This window comes from Mytilus galloprovincialis, chromosome 2 (assembly GCF_965363235.1).
Source record: "Mytilus galloprovincialis chromosome 2, xbMytGall1.hap1.1, whole genome shotgun sequence".
Lineage (NCBI taxonomy): Eukaryota > Metazoa > Mollusca > Bivalvia > Mytilida > Mytilidae > Mytilus > Mytilus galloprovincialis.
Window position 1 is genome coordinate 39,552,794 of NC_134839.1, and position 21,195 is coordinate 39,573,988.

General features: G+C 31.6%; 1 protein-coding gene across 1 annotated transcript in view; it reads right to left on the reverse strand.

Moving 5' to 3' along the window:
• Nucleotides 1-1,012: 1,012 nt before the first annotated feature.
• Nucleotides 1,013-21,195, reverse strand: part of LOC143063573 (tetratricopeptide repeat protein 21B-like) — a 46,964-nt gene continuing 26,781 nt past the window's right edge. Inside the window, exons 24-38 of the mRNA XM_076235785.1 lie at nucleotides 20,500-20,626; nucleotides 19,488-19,553; nucleotides 18,963-19,065; nucleotides 17,860-17,970; nucleotides 16,926-17,007; nucleotides 14,855-15,005; nucleotides 14,227-14,388; nucleotides 11,288-11,354; nucleotides 10,323-10,448; nucleotides 5,571-5,684; nucleotides 5,048-5,101; nucleotides 4,475-4,531; nucleotides 3,803-3,923; nucleotides 3,252-3,319; nucleotides 1,013-2,011 (exon numbers count right to left, since the gene is read on the reverse strand). Of these exons, the coding sequence (XP_076091900.1) occupies nucleotides 1,934-2,011; nucleotides 3,252-3,319; nucleotides 3,803-3,923; nucleotides 4,475-4,531; nucleotides 5,048-5,101; nucleotides 5,571-5,684; nucleotides 10,323-10,448; nucleotides 11,288-11,354; nucleotides 14,227-14,388; nucleotides 14,855-15,005; nucleotides 16,926-17,007; nucleotides 17,860-17,970; nucleotides 18,963-19,065; nucleotides 19,488-19,553; nucleotides 20,500-20,626 (1,487 nt within the window). The 3' untranslated portion in view covers nucleotides 1,013-1,933. The remainder of the gene's footprint in view (nucleotides 2,012-3,251; nucleotides 3,320-3,802; nucleotides 3,924-4,474; nucleotides 4,532-5,047; nucleotides 5,102-5,570; nucleotides 5,685-10,322; nucleotides 10,449-11,287; nucleotides 11,355-14,226; nucleotides 14,389-14,854; nucleotides 15,006-16,925; nucleotides 17,008-17,859; nucleotides 17,971-18,962; nucleotides 19,066-19,487; nucleotides 19,554-20,499; nucleotides 20,627-21,195) is intronic.

Below are 21,195 nucleotides of genomic sequence, written 5' to 3' on the forward strand. Positions count from 1 at the left end.
CTTGAAAACTGGGCCAATAATCAAGAATCTAAGTACATTTTTAGATTCAGCATATCAAAGAACCTAACTGATTCATTTTTTGTCAAAATCAAACTAAGTTTAATTTTGGACCCTTTGGACCTTAATGTAGACCAATTTGAAAACGGGACCAAAAGTTAAGAATCTACATACACAGTCATGACAGTTAGATTCGGCATATCAAAGAACCCCAATTATTCAATTTGGATGAAATCAAACAAAGTTTAATTTTGGACCCTTTGGGCCCTTATTCTGTTGGGACCAAAACTCCCAAAATCAATACCAACCTTCCTTTTATGGTCATAAACCTTGTGTTTAAATTTCATAGATTTCTATTTACTTATACTAACGTTATGGTGCGAAAACCAAGAAAAATGCTTATTTGGGTCCCTTTTTGGCCCCTAATTCCTAAACTGTTGGGACCTAAACTCCCAAAATCAATACCAACCTTCCTTTTATAGTCATTAACATTGTGTTTAAATTTCATTGATTTCTATTTACTTAAACTAAAGTTATTGTGCGAAAACCAAGAATAATGCTTATTTGGGCCCTTTTTTGGCCCCTAATTCCTAAACTGTTGAAACCAAAACTCCCAAAATCAATCCCAACCGTTCTTTTGTGGTCATAAACCTTGTGTCAAAATTTCATAGATTTCTATTAACTTAAACTAAAGTTATAGTGCGAAAACCAAGAAAATGCTTATTTGGGCCCTTTTTGGCCCCTAATTCCTAAAATGTTGGGACCAAAACTCCCAAAATCAATACCAACCTTCCTTTTGTGGTCATAAACCTTGTGTTAAAATTTCATAGATTTCCATTCACTTTTACTAAAGTTAGAGTGCGAAAACTAAAAGTATTCGGACGACGACGACGACGACGATGACGACGACGACGACGACGACGACGACGACGACTACGACAACGCAGACGACGACGCCAACGTGATAGCAATATACGACGAAAAATTTTTCAAATTTTGCGGTCGTATAAAAAGATTCAAGACTTCAGATGGACGGAATGTATTTATCACATTTTCAGCATTTACAATAAATATAAATACAATTGTACACAAATTATTTTCCACAATATTAACACATTTATATAAACAAGTACAGTATGTATAAAATGTAGTTATCTCAATAAAAATGTTCAAGAATTGTATTAACATATACAATACAATTAAGGGGGTAGACCTTGGTTCAGGGAGATAACTCTTTAATCATCAGTACGTTTGTAAAAGTCAAGTTCATCAATGTATTTTAAGCATTTACCTGAAACAGATTGAAAATAATCTATGTAACCTAGAAGCTTAGAATATATTTTTAAAAATGGTTGACACAAACGTACTGATGATTTAAAGAGTTATTTCCCTTAACCTAGGTCTACCTCCTTAAGTGCACATATTTGTGGTAAGACTTAACATAACAAATGTTCAACAAGTTTAAAAAGACAAATTCAAAGACATAGTATTGTTTACAAAATAGAATCTATTCAAATGTAAAATATTTACTGCATTTATCATTGTGCAAAATTAAAGTCTGCTACTATAAATAAAAAAAAAACTCAGCTTAGTTTTAAAGACAAAGAACAACACACAGTAAATACTATAAACTCTATGCTGTTATTCTCTTTAGAATTGATCTTTTTTTTGTTAAGGTAAAACAAAACACATGACCCAACTAATTCATGAGATATGTAATTTTAGAACAATCTCTTTATCAAAAATATATTAACTAAAAATAGCATTTTCTTTGTCAATTATGATATATTTTAAGTTCAGAAAAGTATAAATACTTTTTTTATTCGTTTTCATCCCTAATTCATTTGTTGTTAAAGTTAAAATTAAAACTCTGGATGTCCAGAATTCTGAACCCCATCAAACAATAATATAAATAGATAATGTCATATTGCAGTCTTTAAACACGTAGACTAGCTCTAGATTTGTCTAAAATTTCTTTCCTGATCTTTGGGTAGTTTGGATGATTACCTAGAACCTGCAATAGAGAAAATAAGAAAAATTGTAATTCAATCAATAAGGACTTCCATCAATATGTTTTCATATCTCAATATTATTTTTTGCATATATATATTTTAAAACTCTTGATTATTTGATGTGCTATCTAACATTACACAAGCCACAACATACATGTTTAGAAGAGATCAGAAGTTAAAAAGACTTGTTCCATTTTTTTCTTTGTAATCACTGTAAAGTTGATTTATTTTGTCTGCAAGCATCAAATGTATTTGAAACAAGAATGTGTCCCCAGTACACAGATGCCCCACTCGCACTATCATTTTCCATGTTCAGTGTACCCTGAAATTGGGGTCAAAACTCTAATTTGGCATTAAAATTAGAAAGATCATATCATAAGGAACATGTGTACTAAGTTTCAAGTTGATTGGACTTCAACTTCATCAAAAACTACCTTGACCAAAAACTTTAACCTGAAGCGGGACGAAAGCACGAACAGAGAGACGGACGAACGGATGTACAGACCAGAAAACATAATGCCCCTCTACTATCGTAAGTGGGGCATAATTACTGTACAAGTCTTCTTAGGAAGACATCTTTTGCCTGCTTTCTCCAAATAATATAAGCAGAAATTGCTATGTGTAAGAAGAGGGGGGATAGCACTTTTATCAGGACTTCTTGGATCAGGTGTTTTTAAGCTCGGATTTCAGGATTGATCCTTTCGGGATCCGGGAATTCTTTTTTAGACTTTCAGGATGTTGGGATTTAGATTTCTTTAAAGTGGCACCTCTGGATTTCATGTTTTTAAGCCCGGGATTTCAGGATTAGGACCCCTCCTACCCCCCTCTGTTAAAAGGGGATTTCCAAAAAATTCAAAAATTAAAAATTAAAATAGCAGGTGTACAACTTCCTGTCTTGTAGAAAATCTATGCCAGCTTTGTCGTTTTTTGTCATACCACTTTAAAGGGTGATGACAACAAAGGATGTCTGAGGTTATATCTCTGTGTTGCAAAAGATTTTCTGTTATTAGAACACAACTATTTTAACAACAATAAATTTGTAATTGTATACAGGTATTGTATATTTGTATGTTAGAAAAACAAGTCTTCTTTGATAATAGCAAGATACATAAATGCAATGATTTATAAGAGAATATACAACTCAAAATAAACATGATTATTGGTGTGTGTGTGTTTGTGTGAACTGTTTATTTGCTTACTTTGTGTGCAATAATAGATGGGTTAACAGTATTTAAAACTTACATGATGACAAATATCTATTGCATCTACAAATCTTTTTGCCTTCAGGTAATTAAATCCTAATTTATAACCTGCAAAAAAAAACCAAATAAGCATTTCATGAAATTTTTAGATGATCCATATGTGTAGTATTGTGCTAAATTATTTTTTTAAACATCTAAATTGGATGAATGATCAAAATTTGTAAGTGCTTTCAAAGAGAACAAAAACAATGTACACATCGGTAAGCATAGACCTAGTCATAATTCATAGTATTAGAAAACAGGAAGTAGGACTGACTGATTTCAAATAGCACACATGTTACAATTCATTATTGTTGAGCTGGTGACAGTAAAAGAAGTTATTCAATTCAGTAGTATTGGATATGTGACAAATGATGTAAATGATTTAATATTATGCTATTTTCTCCATTTTTTAACTATAGTATATAATTTGAGTTCCAATACAGATAGAACATGAGTTAGACGAAAATGACAGGAACTGGATGACACAAGTTAGGCACAATTAGAAATCTAGAATTAATTCTTTTTGTCCTTTTACTTTATCATACCTACCTATAACAGGATTATTTTTGTTGCCATATTTCCACGCTGCTTCATAATTCTGAGCAGCATCTTTATATGATTGTTCCTTCTCCATTATGTATCCCATGTACTCATGAGCTTTACAGCAGGACTATGAATAAATATTAACAAACATTATAAAACCAGGAAAACTTTTTTTTGTAATGATTACAGAAAGGAGAAAATATTCTGGTGCTCATTTATCTAGCATACCAGTATTAAAGAAAAATTCTGAAAACGTTAAAAAAAAAAATATAACCCAATTGACTTCTTATTCTAAACATTTTAGTTATGACTCTTACTGGTTTTCAGATTATGTTAACTGTTCTTGTAAGTTTGAACTCTATTTTGTTTTTTCTTTAAGATGAAAGAGCAAATATCAACAGTGCAATGTCCATTCAACTACTTATGTTAAGCTCAAATTTAAGTTTCATTCCATTTCATGCATGAAATATTCAATATTCATTATGACCATTGTTAATTTCTGTGTCATTTGGTCTCTTGTAGAGAGTTGTCTCATTGGCAATCATACCACATCTTCTTTTTTATATATGGTAGATACATCTAAAGCAAAACTCATCAGTGATAAGCAGAAAAATAAACATATGCCAAAGAAAAGATATGTCTTTTACATAACCTTCTTCTCTTTAAATTAAGACTTACATTATTGTGTTGTAGACATCGCTTTAACAACTCTGTTGCCATATCATATTTCCCTGACTGAAAATAGAAAGTCAAATTAGTTTATTATAGATAAAACTTAAAATGGTACATTCACTGAAACAGATCAGCAGGGTTCTGTGATAAAGTTCATAATAATTTTGATACATCACAAACAAAAAACTATCTTGAATAAATAGATTTCATGGCGTTGTAATGGCACAAAAAAAGAAACCAGACATGTAACATATAAGTCACTTTGACACAGCATACAGATTTTGACAGGTTTCCTCAAAATTCAAAATGGTTTCTTATGAAATTTACGTTTATATAGAACGCCTGATAATACCTTCTATTCAAATAGCTTTGTAGTATAAAAAGACATTATACCAGTCATTGGACTTCATTTTATGTCAATGTGTCCTGAATGTTAAATTACTTTTTCCAACAAAATTTTGTAATAATACACAACATTGCTAAGGGAGATTACTCACTACTGTAACTATGGGGAGATAATTAATTAAAGTTACTAAATGGTCATTCAGTACCTGTAATAAGTCATTTATTATTGTTTACCTGTATATATATGTCTGCCAGTAATAACCAACTCTTCTCTAAGTCTTCTGCATCCTACAAAAAATATATAATTCAACTATTACCAAGTATCTTAAGAGATTTTATTCATGTTAGATGTATCCTTAACATATTTACTCGGAAACTATTCTGTTCATGCACAATTGATCAACTCACTAACCAAAACTGAAAATTCAGGATGCTCACATATTATGTCAAATAAATGTACCTTGCTCTGTACTACATTTACACATTTATAAACATCACAGGTATATATTGTGGTTGAGGTTTCCTCATAATTTCTTTATTTTTTAAATATTTGAAAATTATTAAAACTTTCTTTAGAATTGCTTTTTATCTATACACCTTATCTGCCATTATCACAGATATTCACTTAAAATTTGTATGTCCCCAAAAAAATTTGATGCAAAAATGCTAAATTGGTAAGTGCATGAAGTAAATAGCTTATGTGTTTCTGAATCCAGTTTTATTCTCTCTTTAGTATTTTTAGGTCATTTTCACTTACTGTCATGGTCCAGTTATTTTTGCCAACTCTTTTCAGTTGATTTCTTGCTCTAGGGGTTTGCTTCAGAACCATATATGCTGCAGCCATTCCATATAAAGCTCCTACATGATCTCTCTAAAAAAAATATGTATATATACACATATTTTAAATTTGAAAAAAAAAAGCCATAATTTATTTTTAAAAAATCTTCAAAAGACATCCAAATAGACATGCTTAGGCCAAAATAAAAAGATTGTATGTTTGCCCAAACGCGACCGACCCAAAATAAACCCGCCGACTCAAATTCTTTTTTTGACGTTTTTTTGACGAATTTTTTTTTTCAGATTTTTTTTGGGTCCGCTCCGTCAGCGTACAAAACTTAATGTTTGTCGTCTTTGCGTTTGAAAGTAACTGTGAATAAGATTAAAAGAAAGCGTATAAAAGATGCAGTTAATCGATATTCGATGTTCTCTGTTTTTATCTTCTGATTTAACGAACGTAAAGAAGTAAAACATGTGAAGTGGCACAGTTTTTTTTACGCTGTAGTTGTCTGTACTACCAAACCCTTACCTATATGCTCAATGTTAATTTCATCGTGTTATCCAATATCTGATAAGAATATTCAGGTAGATTTGTTCAAAACCATGTGCAATCGAATATTTTCAATGTTATTCTGACAGGAAATGGATCCGGAAGTTGCGAATTTACAATCTTGCAAGAAGATTTTGTATTTACTAAATAAAAAGGAATTATTTCTTGATAAATTGTTGTCTTTAATTATAATCTTTCTTTATCATGTAAATTAGATGCCCTTTTATTCAAATAGTTCAAATTTACAAGTCTCATTAGACAAGATCAGTACGTTGCTGTTTGGGAGAATTTGATAAAACTATAATAATTCACAGAATCAGAAATATAATCTTAACTGAATGTAACTCCCTCTGAATAATTTATTGCAATATAAATCCCTTTTGACAAGAGAAATCTGACTTTTGACAGAAATATTTTTTTCATATGTGCAAAAGTAAAAACATGTTATGGACGCCATATTGGATTTTTATACAAATTTGTGAGGAAGCCTCTAGAACCATGACCTAAAAATAAATAGTCTTCAGAAAACGTTAACTTTCATGCAATTATATTTTTTCAATAATGATTATTTTCAAAAATTTAAACTTGATTATTTAAAGAAATAAAATTATAACAAATATGTTTTCAGTTTGGAGATTCTACAGAACATGCTTTGATCTATTTATAGCCACATTAGTTTACCTGTGTGATAATGTAAATTTATACAAATTTGTTTTCAAAACATAAAAAAGACACAAACTAAGGATGGTAGATAATAATTCATATAAATATTTTAGGACATTTAATCTATTTTAATAGAAATAGGATTTAAAAACTGCAAACAAATTTAATCATTACATAATCAGCTGATATTTTTTTTACACAAACATCGTGTTGATGGAACTGTTGAAAATCACTTCATAAATCCACCAGCCCTTTCACACAGCTAGCAATTGTCAGTGTTATAAACATCTCAGGATACAAATCATATAGTAGACTAATTTATTTATAGAGGTTTTAAATTCATGGCTTTTGGTTTTCTCTACAAAGGTTTGACGGAAAAAAAAGATATACTGTTTTAAGATCTTTTAATATTTTCATGCAAATTCTGATAAAAAAAAAAAAAAAAAAGAATTTGCCTACCTACTTACCCACACCCAGTCATCATGGGTCGGGTTTGGGCAAACTGAAATATTTTTAATTGTGGCCTTATTGTTTAGAAAATTTGTTTAGAGACATATGGTTTCTGTTGCAACTAACATGAATAATATCATTCATGCATAGATTCTGTCATATATAGATATAAGAAGATGTGGTATGAGTGCCAATGAGACAACTCTGCATCTAAGTCACAATTTATAAAAGTAAACCGATATATGTCAAGGTATGGTCTATGACACAGAGCATTGGCTCACACGAACAGCATGCTATAAAGGGCCCAAGAAATTACTAGTGTAAAACCATTCAAATGGGAAAACCAACGGTCTAATCTATATAAAACAAAAATGTCCAAAGTACACGGATGCCCCATCCACACTATCATTTTCTATGTTCAGTTGACTGTGAAAATGGGGGAAAATCTCTAATTTGGCATTAACATGAGAAAGATCATATCACAGGGAACATGTGTACTAAGTTTCAAGTTGATTGGACTTCAACTTCATCAAAAACTGCCTCGACCAAAAACTTTAACCTGAAGCGGGACAGATGAACTGACAAACAGACGGATTAACGAACAAATGGACAGAGGGACGAACGGACACACAGACAAGAAAACATAATGCCCGTAAATGGGGCATAAAAAAGAGAAACGAGAAACACTTATGAACCACAGCAACAAACGACAACTACTGAACATATGACTAGATATTTTGGTGCCAGCTATTTTACATGTAGGACGGAAAAAGGAGGCAGTTACATGAATATATATAAAAAACTATGTTAATTGGACATGCTTTGATACTATATATGCCCTTGAATTTTTACTAGATAACATTTTTGTTCGCTTTGGGGATTCCGTATATCGTCAGATTATCGGAATTCCAATGGGGACTAACTGTGCACCATTTATTGCGGACCTGTTTTTGTATTGTTATGAGTTACAATTTATGACAAAAATAAGCAAAGACCCATCGAAACAACATCTGATAAACAAATTTAACAAGTGAAACTGCGAGCTACTGCTCACTGATGATACCCCCGCCGCAAGTGGATAATATTAATAGTGTAAAAATATGCAAGTGTTCGGTAAACAGGAAGTTGTCGAGTGATGAATCTGAAAACGCATCACACGATATAGCTGACTTATATAAATCCTGAAACCAAATTTCAGAAATCCTTGTATTGTAGTTCCTGAGAAAAATGTGACGAAAATTTTCAACTTGGCTATCATGTGTAAAATCAGACAAGTGTTCGGTAAACAGGAAGTTGTCAAGTGATGAATCTGAAAACGCATCACACGGTATGGCCGACATATATAAATGTTGATACCAAATTGCAGAAAGGGTGGATGTGTAGTTCCTGAGAAAAATGTGACGAAAGTTTCATGGGACGGACTGACTGACGGACTGACGGACGGACGGACTGACAGACAGAGGTAAAACAGTATACCCCCCCTTTTTTAAAGCGGGGGTATAAAGCGGGGGTATAATAATACTTTTAGATATTTGGATGATATTTTGGCTCTCAATAATGACGACTTCAGTATGTATATTAATGAAATTTATCCGGTTGAACTTACTTTAAATAAAGCTAATACTAACAATGACCACTGCCCTTTTCTCGATCTTGATATCTATATCACTAATGGAAAGCTGAATACTAAAATTTATGATAAAAGGGATGATTTTTCATTTCCTATCGTTAATTATCCGTTTTTAGATGGTGACGTTCCCTTGTCACCATCTTACGGTGTTTATACTTCAACTTGTACGATTCGCTCGTGTATGTAACAATGTTTTAGATTTTAACGAGAGAAATTTATGTATTACTGAAAAATTATTACAACAGGGTTTTCGATATCACAAACTAGTCAAAACATTTACTAAATTTTATCATCGGTATAAAGACATCATTCGTAAATATAGCTCAACATGCAGACTTCTAATACGTTCAGGTATTTCACATCCAATTTTTTATGGAAATATTCTTTATAAAGCACAAAGGTGTCAGTATTCACCTCAGAAACTTACAAAACCTTTGAATAGACTTATTAAGAAGGGATATAATTACGATACTGTTGTCAAGTCATTAAAGATTGCATATTTTGGCGTTAATATTGAGTCACTGATAAGGTCTTTGCATCGGAACTAAACACATTTATTCTAAAAACAGTTGTTGGCATGACACAGGTTATGTTCTTCTCATATATGTTATGATGGTATGATACTAAACCCCTAATGGGAAGGATTGTGCCTGATGTTCATATGATGAAATCATAATCTTTCAGTCAGTTTAATTGAAGTCTGGAGCTGGCATGTCAGTTAACTGCTAGTAGTCTGTTGTTATTTATGTATTATTGTCGTTTTGTTTATTTTCTTTGGTTACATCTTCTGACATCAGACTCGGACTTCTCTTGAACTGAATTTTAATGTGCGTATTGTTATGCGTTTACTTTTCTACATTGGTTAGAGGTATAGGGGGAGGGTTGAGATCTCACAAACATGTTTAACCCCGCCGCATTTTTGCGCCTGTCCCAAGTCAGGAGCCTCTGGCCTTGTTAGTCTTGTATTATTTTAATTTTAGTTTCTTGTGTACAATTTGGAAATTAGTATGGCGTTCATTATCACTGGACTAGTATATATTTGTTTAGGGGCCAGCTGAAGGACACCTCCGGGTGCGGGAATTTCTCGCTACATTGAAGACCTGTTGGTGACCCTCTGCTGTTGTTTTTTATTTGGTCGGGTTGTTGTCTCTTTGACACATTCCCCATTTCCATTCTCAATTTTATATAATTATGAAATATAATTCATATTTTATGACTATGTCAAATTGAATTTAATCAGGCAGTTCGATTTTCATGGATTTTTTTTTTTACTGTTTCTAAACCAATGAAATTCTAGCAAAAGGTAGTTGCTCACAAAAAGTTCCTGCTTTTAAGTATGTATGAGGTGGGGTAAATGTCAAAAGACAACATCCCAATGACATTGATAAACCAAATAACTTCTAGATGTCAACATTATCCATTAACTTTGATTAACTTACTTCATTAGTAGAGATCTCCATGAAGGCATTTAAAGCTTTCTCTATGTTTGCCTTCTGTTTAGTTGCAATCAGTGCCATGTTTTCTAACAACTTTGGTCGAATATCACCAGCCTTTGGTTTCAATTCCTACAATAACAATCAAAAATTATAAATTATACAAAATTCAGAAATTTGACTGAGGGCTGTTTCTAGAAGCATACATGGTACCGAAGGCAGCACTTTTTAAATGGGGTAATCACCAAAAGAGGCAATTAGAAATTCACCTATATTTTCACAGTACTTGACATTTATTCATAGTTGAGATTTCACAGTGCATTCCTAGGGCCAACATATATTGTTATGGAACAGCCCATAACTTTTGTTTATCCCAAAATATTAGTATTTGAAATACAGATAAACCATTTAAAAAATACAAGTAGTTTATTGATGTATTCATCTTATACAAGAACACTTTTTTAGATATTGAAATCAATACTGCTGCAGTGAAAGCTTTCTTACAATAAATTTGCCTTTAGATTTCCATACTTGTTCTTTTTTTAGTCTAACTTTTGAGTAAAACTGAATTGATAAGCTGCAAGATTGAATGGTTTTAGTTGTACTATTTTTCATTGAAACCATGCTTCTACATCTAAATGTTGTACAAGTATTTTTTCCTTGATTCCAATGTATCACATATTTGCAAAGTATACATGTACCTGAACTGTCAATAGATATTTATGTTATTCAAACTATTCTTGTGTTTCATGCTTATTTATGAGATACCAGTTTTCGTGGGTGAATATAAACTACAAATTCTAATGTTCAACGAAATACAAATTTGCTATATGCTTGTATGCAGATTTTGGCAAAACCATGAAACTAAATGTCTATGAAAATGTTGATGAAAGTGTGTTAAATTGAGATTTACAAAAAAAATTGAATCCATAATATATACATGATAAATCTACATATCCATAAAATAATACCTTTAGAAGTTTCTCTGCTGTTCTTACAGCCATTTGTTCACTATCTGACTTGTCTTTGTCTTGTGACCTACAATACATCATCATTGACTTAAGGATGTACTTAGGTGAGGTTTTGGAATTTGTGTCAAATGTTCGGACTCCTTGGTGTTTTTCCATACAATACAATGCAAAATATTTTGCCCCATAACACCCATTTATTTTTTCATATAAGACTTAATAGCTCAAGAAAGATCATTTACCAAAATTTTAGAAGATTCATAATTTTTTTTCTTTTGTTTTGAGACCTAATAATACCAATGCAAATATAAGGTAAAAGTCTGAGTCAGCCTTTTCCCGCCATATTTTAAATCTCAAATATCTCGAAAAGGAGGTCCATGACCTATCAATAGTTTTAGCTTATTTTATTCCTTAATTGATGCTCTACCAGATTATAGTATCAATTTTAACTTCTTAATTTATTAATTTTCACCTAACCTCACCTAAGTACATCCTTAAGGATGAACTAAGTTGAAATTAAAGAAATCAAGAATTTAAAATTGATACTATATAAGTCGATAGAGCATTACTTAAGAGCTAAAATATTGATAGATCTCCTTTTCGAGATATTTGATTTTAAAAATATGACAGGAAAAGGCTTACTCAGACTTTTTCCTTATATTTGCATTGGTATCATTTGGGTCTCAAATCAAAGAAAAGAAATCAAGTATCTGCCTTAATTTTTGAACATTTTCAAATTTTGTATATGAATTAAACAGGACTTTTCTCAATATTGTGAAAATTAAAATGGCATTTTAGTCTAAAATGGCAAAATCCCAATAATAAATGCATGCAATAATTTCTGAATTTGCAGTAACAGAAATAAAAGGTAAAAATATCAAAAAATGTCAAAACAAATGTAACAATTAATTTTCAATAACATTCATAAACAGTTTTTGAGCATAACCTTACCTTAAAAATTTTCTACTAATTGTGACAAAAAAGAGTTATATATGATGTTTGAAGATTTATTAAACTTCTTGACAAAGTAGAATAAATCAATAATAAGTAAACTGTACATATATGGTGTGTGATAAATGTTTATAAATTTTGGTTTATATTTCTGCAGTTCACACCCTGCTCACATATGAACTGCTTTATTTTTCACTTCTCACGTTTTAATTATGTATGCTTTGTAGGTGGAACACACAATCTACTGTTGAATATTGATACGTAGATTAATATTTTTTTCAAAATCTCTCTGTAATTGATAGAAATAATGGTATGTAATGTATTACTAATATCTAACGAGGGGGGGTCGGAGGGATCCTGATCCCGAAATTCCAGGCTTAAAAACTTGAAATCCTGAGATCCTGAATAGAAATTTAAATCCTGACATCCCGAAATTCGAAAAAAGAATTCCCAAAATTCCGAGCTTAAAAACACCGATCCTGGAGTCCTAATAAAATACAAATATACGCATAAGTTTATGTAGAAAGCTAGAAATCAACACATGCATAATCTTTCAAACCCTTCAGTGTTCTCCCCAGGATTTTTGGATAGCACCAGGGTAACGCGTGACAGAATGAATTTTACAGTCTTTTGTGTCGCGTTGCGTCGCTTATTTTTTTTCTTGTTACTTTTTGTCATTACCTGTTTGCCTTTGTTTTGTTTACTGTGGTACTGTGTTGTAGGACTTTGGGTCAGAAAATTATTGGTAGAAAAAGTAAATCAATAAACAGTTTCTATACTTTAATATATTTGAAGAATAAATAAAAGAAAGCACAATTAGTCTTTAAGCTAAAATCACTTCTTATATTTTGATCAAGCCATTTTGTCCCGATACTTGTAGTTTACCACACATTCCCCATAACAATGAACTTTGAACAAGATTTTGATACAGAACCTTCAGTAAATTAAAAACTATTTTCCATAGTTTTAGACCTGATTCTTTTAGACATCAAATTTGTTCTTATGATTAACACTTTGTTACAGACATGGAGAGTACTTTATAAGAATTTTCTATTCACAAGGCTCATCCCTAGCTTTAGTCCTGCATGGGAATGTTTTAGAGTTGTGGCAGTAGGCTTTACCTGTTACAGTCATATATTTTCTACTTAAATAAAAAATACCCATTAATTATAATATGTCTGTGCATCAATAATGGTATGATTCTCAAAAATAATTTGCAAAACATTTTTGTTGGTATGTTCTAAGAATGTTTTTATCCTTAATGTAACATTCTAATATAATTTAGCATTCAATTTGTACTTTATTTTTATTTGCAATGAGAAATTATATGTGAGGAGCATTTATTTGTAATTAGCAAAATCAGGGGAAGTAACTCCACAATTATTCCTAAAAGGCAAATTATTTTGACTTGAGATTCACACTGGCGTAATAGGGTTCATTAGCAAATGTCTGCTTGTCCCTCACAAGTCTGTTATTAAAATTATGATCTCTTAATTAATTAAAACACAAAAGAATCATGTACATCGATTAATTCCAATCATCAAGGTTAACCTCAACAGGTAAATCGATCACGTGGTGTAAACAATCTACTTGTCAATACTGGATGAAACTGGTTAGAACTGGTCAATTTTGATGTAAAGTTGAAGTCATCTGAAACTTTACCGATTTTAATACGATTTTTTTACTGAAAACTTTAGCACCACGGAGAAAAATTATACATCGCGGCAAGAACGATACCACCGCGGCAGAAAATTATACATCGCGGGCCCGTGGTCCTTTAAGGGCCTGGGGAGAACACTGCCCTTCTTCAACAAACGGTACATGTTAGTATCCCTCAGTAAAGATCATGGGAATTACTCAACTTTTATACTTCAGACACAATACTGTCTAGTTTTTCATTCATACTTTATAATCTATTCATGTGAACATAACTACCTGACATGAATTGTTCCTGAGATATTAACCCATTTACAGATTTATTTGTCACTTACACTGATCCATCCTCCTCCGATTCAAACACTTCCCCACCAACAGTCTCATTGTCGGGATTCAGACAGATCTCTATCATGTTGTATGTAGACAGATTACCCCAGTCTGAGTCCTTCCTGGCTTTGTTAAATAACTTCAAAGCTTCAGTTGGGTTACCTGTGTACCTATAGAATAAATTGAATCTTTACATATTATTTTTTATACGACCGCAAAAATTAAAATTTTTTGGTCGTATATTGTTTTAAATTGAAAAAAAGCTACAATTTTTTTATATCAAATATTAAAAAGATTAACACATTCATACTAAAACATATTTATATATCTTCCCAATATTATCATCTGTCTGAGTAACATTTGTTATATGTTTGAAAGTCAATAGCAGCCTTTTATTTTACCATATTCAGAAAATAAGATATATTTAAACAAAAAAATCCAAATAGTTCTTTTGTAGGAAGATATATAACTTCTAAGCTTTTGTATAATAACCTGTGTATCTGTAGAAAAATCTTTTTATTTTTTTTCCTGATGGTTTGTAATGCTTTTTATATGTATGAATTTCCTTCAATTTCAGGATTTCTAAACTAATAAAAGGAGTTATGTTTTAGAAATGTTTAAAGGAACACCACTCACCATACATGAAGTCCTTTACAATAATTAAAGCCTGGTTCCATTGCAGATCTAGCCGAGGCATGCTCAGCCAACTCTAAAAACTTTGGAACCTCTTCCAATTTACCACTTCTTCTCATCAAATCAACTAGTCTGGCTAAGGCCTCATAGTTGTCTAAAAAATAAAAAACATCACCAAATCTACAGAGTCTATTCATTTCTTTTCATTAGTCCTTCATAAACTTATTATAGCTAGTGCCATCTCAGACTATTTGTGTTTGTTTGTGAAAACAGGGAATTCTATGACTTTTTCAAATAAACTAAAATAGATCATTATAAACAAGAATGTGTCCTCAGTACACGAATGCCCCACTCGCACTATCATTTTCTATGTTCAGTGGACCGTGAAATTGGGGTAAAATCTCTAATTTGGCATTAAAATTAGAAAGATCATATCATAGGGAACATGTGTATCAAGTTTGAAGTCGATTGGACTTCAACTTCATCAAAAACTACCTCGACCAAAAACTTTAACCTGAAGCGGGACAGACGGACGAACGAACGGACGAAAGAACGAACGAACGGACGCACAGACCAGAAAACATAATGCCCCTCTACTATCGTAGGTGGGGCATAAAAACAACAAGAATGTGTCCACAGTACACGGATGCCCCACTCGCACTATCATTTTCTATGTTTAGTGGACCGTGAAATTGGAATAAATTCTCTAATTTGGCATTAAAATTAGAATGATCTTATCAAAGGGAACATGTATACTAAGTTTCAAGTTGATTGGACTTCTACTTTATCAAAAACTACCTTGACCAAAAACTTTAACCTGAAATTTGCACTATCATTTTCTATGTTCAGTGAACCGTAAAATTGGCGTCAAAACTATAATTTGGCATTTAAATTAGAAAGATCATATCATAGGGCACAGGTATACTAAGTTTCAAGTTGATTGGACTTCAACTTAATCAAAAACTACCTTGACCAAAAACTTTAACCTGAAATTTGCACTATCATTTTCTATGTTCAGTGAACCGTAAAATTGGGGTCAAAACTATAATTTGGCATTTAAATTAGAAAGATCATATCATAGGGCACATGTATACTAAGTTTCAAGTTGATTGGACTTCAACTTCATCAAAAACTACCTTGACCAAAAACTTTAACCTGAAATTTGCACTATCATTTTCTATGTTCAGTGAACTGTAAAATTGGGGTCAAAACTATAATTTGGCATTTGAATTAGAAAGATCATATCATAGGGCACATGTATACCAAGTTTGAAGTTGATTGGACTTCAACTTCATCAAAAACTACCTTGACTAAAAACTTTAACCTGAAATTTGCACTATCATTTTCTATGTTCAGTGAACCGTAAAATTGGGGTCAAAACTATAATTTGGCATTTAAATAAGAAAGACCATATCATAGGGCACATGTATACTAAGTTTCAAGTTGATTGGACTTCAACTTCATCAAAAACTACCTTGACCAAAAACTTTAACCTGAAATTTGCACTATCATTTTCTATGTTCAGTGAACCGTAAAATTGGGGTCAAAACTATAATTTGGCATTTAAATTAGAAAGATCATATCATAGGGCGCATGTATACTAAGTTTCAAGTTGATTGGACTTCAACTTCATCAAAAACTAACTTGACCAAAAACTTTAACCTGAAGCGGGACAGACGGACGAACGGACGCACAGACCAGAAAACATAATGCCCCTCTACTATCGTAGGTGGGGCATAAAAAATAGAAATAAGTGATCACAAATTTTGTTTAACAATTGATATTCTTTCGAATTTATTAGCTAACACTGCATGGATCACATCTCTTTTAAGTCTATAGTTGCCTTCATCAAGTATCAGAATCATAAAACATCTCAACATCATGGTTTCCAATGAAAGTTTCAGCCAATTCGAAGCTGTTTGCATTTTGTAATTAGGCTGCTGTCTCATTGATGTATACCCAACACCTCCTTTAGATGTAGTTAATTGTTTTTTATTCAAATATGTGAAAAATTTAGCCATTTTGCTCTGTTGTTAAACTTGAATTAGCAAATACAAAAAAAAAGTTTACAAACCTGGTTTAAGTTGAAGTAACTGTTGGAAATGGAACATTGCTGCATCATAATCATTCTTCCTAAACATTAGATCAGCCAACATCTATAAAGGAGAACACATAGTTCAGTAAGGAGTAACTTCATTTTAAGACCAAGGAAGACATGCATTTCAATTTTTCTACAACTCCTAAATGTACTTTAACAACACATCTATGAATGTATAAGTGTATTTGTGTTTGAGTTAAATTTCTTTTAACATAGGGCAATGGGCAATAATGAGGCCAATTTTTTGCCTAAATAATGGTTTGTTGTAGAATGACGGAATGATAGAATTACGACATTTCGAAATTACTGAATTTCGGACAAGGGTAAAACTTTATGTCCCCGACAACTTTGTTGCGGGGCCATAAAAAATGTAGTCGACCTAAAATTAATTATCATGTCTGATGGCTAGTTGGCCACATCATTTCAGAAGCTACTTTGAGGGCTGCATTATAATTGTCAAGATCACTAATATTGGGGTTGTCATAAAAAAGGACTTCAAGTCGGTTCTGTAGAGAAAAATAAATCCATGAAGACTAATACTATGTGTTAGTTATATTTTTCTAAAACATTCATATATGAAGAAAAAAGACCTTTTTAGAATTTTTCACTTTCAGTTTAGCCATACAGCCCAAATGAGGGAGTATTCCTCTTAGTATCATTTATCATAAACATTAATCTCATTCACATAAAAGTTTGTTTATGAAATTATTCTTTTCAATACATGTAGTTATAACCTACAGTAAAAATAAATTGTGACAAAAATTCTTAAATCTGTGTTGTGTAGCTAGACCATACTTCAATTCATACTAAGTGATCAATTTTAGTTTGTGTGAGACCTTTTAATTGAAATTTCATCACATTTCCTTACTCCTATAAATCAGAAATCAAAACATATTTTTTAATAACTCACAATTGTGGCAGCATCATTTTCTTTTTCGTTCTTCAGTAATGTCATAAGCTGGTGTTGGCAGGCGTCCAAGTCATCAGTTGTCAGATATAAATTAGCTACTTCTAACATCACCTGTAGTCAAAATTTAAAAAAATTATAAATGAAAAAAATTGACTTCAGACAAATATATGTAATATATGTTTCACCTTTTTCTACATCGGAGAGAATTTATAAAGAACTGATATTTTAACTTATTTCAATACACAGGGTAAATTTTTAGGTGAAATAAATCCCAATCTTTTATAATGTTGTAAAACATTGGAGAAGTGAACATTCTGAACAATATTCATAAATCTGATTTGAAAATTAAACCAAGCATTTTAATCAACTTATTATAAAAAAAAAACAAAGAGGCTGTCACAACGACAGCAAACCGGATTTACTAACATTTATTTGTGTCCTGGCAATATCACAAGAACCACAACTGATGAACGGTGAAAATCGTCAATATCAAATTTGACCTCCATTTTGTCATCAGTATCAACATATTAAAATTTAAAAAGCTTAGGTTGAATGGTTCATGAGTAAATGCAACAACATGAATGGAAATGCCTTTTTTTGATCTTTCAAGAACCATAACTTCTGAACGATAAAAGAAAAAATCGACATTATTGAACTTGACCTCCATTTTGTCATCAGTAACAATATATTAAAATTTTAAAAGCTTTGGTTGAACGTTCATGAGTAATTGCACGGACAACATTTGGTTGCCGCCCGCCTGACCGCCCGCCCGCCCGCCCACCCGCCAGCCGTGCATCCCCAAATCAATAATCGACATTTTTGTCACAAAAATCCAGTTGTAATTGTAACACTTTTTTCATGATTATAATGAACTTTAAATAAAAAAAAATTCATCAAAAAGAAGTAGTCGATGCAGACAGTTGACTCCTGTATATTTTGAAATGAAAAATTTTAAATGTAAAAGCTCTTACAAATATAAATGCACAGCTAACACTGTGTGATAGGTATTAGACCCTTTGCATTGCAACTATGTAGATGTAGATGTCTAATACTTAATACTGAAATATGTCTCCAACTGGCAATAACAAAAAATAATGTTTTACCTTACTATCATTTTCATTATAAACTAAGGCCTCTTTGTAGAATTTGATAGCCTTCTCATAATCTCTTTGTCCTTCAACATGTTTAGCCATTTGTACACATATACTGGAAAAAAAATAATAACATTTTGATTTGAATCAAATGAAACCTGAAACCTTCAAGTATCTCTTCTTTAAATGCAGCTATCAACTAGATATATCATTTATCTGGATTGAGATACGACAATAGATATTTATCATGCTTTTCCTTCTATCATATTTTAATAGACAAGTCCCTATCAGGGACTAACATTAACAACTGTCCAGTTGCCTGGTACAATGTAAATCAATGTTCTGATTACTGATTTTCGAGCGCATTTGTTCGATGTGACAAGTTTTAAAAAACAATGATATCCTTTAAATTCAAACTAAAATGCTCCAGTTGTAGTATTATCCTTGACCTTTGAACTATGCTTTTAACTGAACAAACGTAATTGTTCTCTACTTCCTAATGACATTGATAGATTAACAAATGTATAATACACATACTCAGCTGCTAACTGTTTCTGTATAGTTATGGCATCTGGTTGCTCTAACTGCACTCTTTTCAATACTCTGAAATTATATGGAAAATTAATATCATTGTATAACCCAACTGACATCTATTTGAGAATTATATAAATATTTCACATTTTGATTCACGGGTCATCCTAGGACAGTAAAGGTACATTCTTGGTCTCCATTTAAAAAATTTCTGGATATTAATTGCAGAAGTGCTTTTAATCTTCAACAGGCTATTTTACTATAACAGCTCCTGTTGCAAACATAATTACCCATGACTGTTCTCTTGAGAAAGTATAAATGTAGCTTTTTCAGAATATTTCCCCCTTTATGACTTGGACAAGGTACCTTTTCAACAATAAATGATACTTCACTGTCTCAAAATTCTAAGCATATCATTATTATGGGGACGAAGTCTCCAATAACAGTAGAAAATTCAATAAAAAAAAGAAATTCGGGAAAATTTCCCGAATTTTTCATTGTACTAATGAACTCAAAATCGTTCAATTTTTTTTATGTCATGTTTTGAAATCCCGGACCTGCGCAGAAATGTACAATATACTTCCTTTTTCCGGTCTCGTTTGTATGAAACTTTGAGTAAAATATATATTTATCAGTCTAGTATAAAATAGGAAGAAACGCGCAATACCAATTTCATTTTTAATAATTCCTTGATATGAAAAAACGTTACCTAATGATAGCGTTTCTTTGTTTACATTGCATATGACGTCATAATTTAAATAACGTCACAACTAAAATCCCTAACAACAGAACCAAACTCGGAAACGTTACGGTATTTCCGTTTCTTTTTTTTTTTGACAAATAAAAGTTACAAAAAAATAATTCATACAGACTTCGTCCCCATTTACAGGTAATGCCTGCCTCATATTACTATGTCAAAATAACTGAATAAACACACACTAGACAGTTTTTGAATATGCTTTTGTTTTTAAGCTACAGAAAGGAATCACATTCTAAGTACATATATCATAATAGTTACCTGGCTTGCATATCTCTAGCTTTGGTAAGAGACTCCATTGCTGCTTCTAAATTATTTTTCTTTTGATGAACTTTTGACAATAGCACCATTAACTTAGCATGTTCCATCAATGTATCCAGATCAGCACCTGTAATCATGTATTTAGCATTTTCCTTTAATATATATAACCCTGAAACACATGCCGTTTTTTTTTTTTAAATAATACTGTATAGTCTAATGTGGTTATTTATTTAACAGGAAATTTTCATGACACAATTTTGAAAATTCACCTATCAGGTCTATAAAAATAGATTTATTTAGAAAAAGAATTTCACGAAAAAAGACCAAGTTCTATGGTGTTTTGATAGTTAAAGGCATGAAGAAAATGGTGTGTAAAAGTGTGTGCAAAATTTATACAATTAGTCCATCAGCTGGTAAGGTAAAATTTCAGTTCTGTGTTACACCCCAGGGTACCGCAATTTTTTGGTATAAATCTAAAGAGTAATGTCTGAAGAATATTTTAAGAGGTGTTAGACTTTTGAAAAAGTGTCCAAAAGGGGTTAAAAGGGGTCTTATTTAAGAGTTGTATATCAAAAAAATAAATTAACACATTTATACAGAAAAAATAAAAAATAACCAAGTATTCGGTACTATTTCTCTTATTAAATTGAACAAATCATATCTTATTAATACGGAGGATCATTTTATTTCATTTTT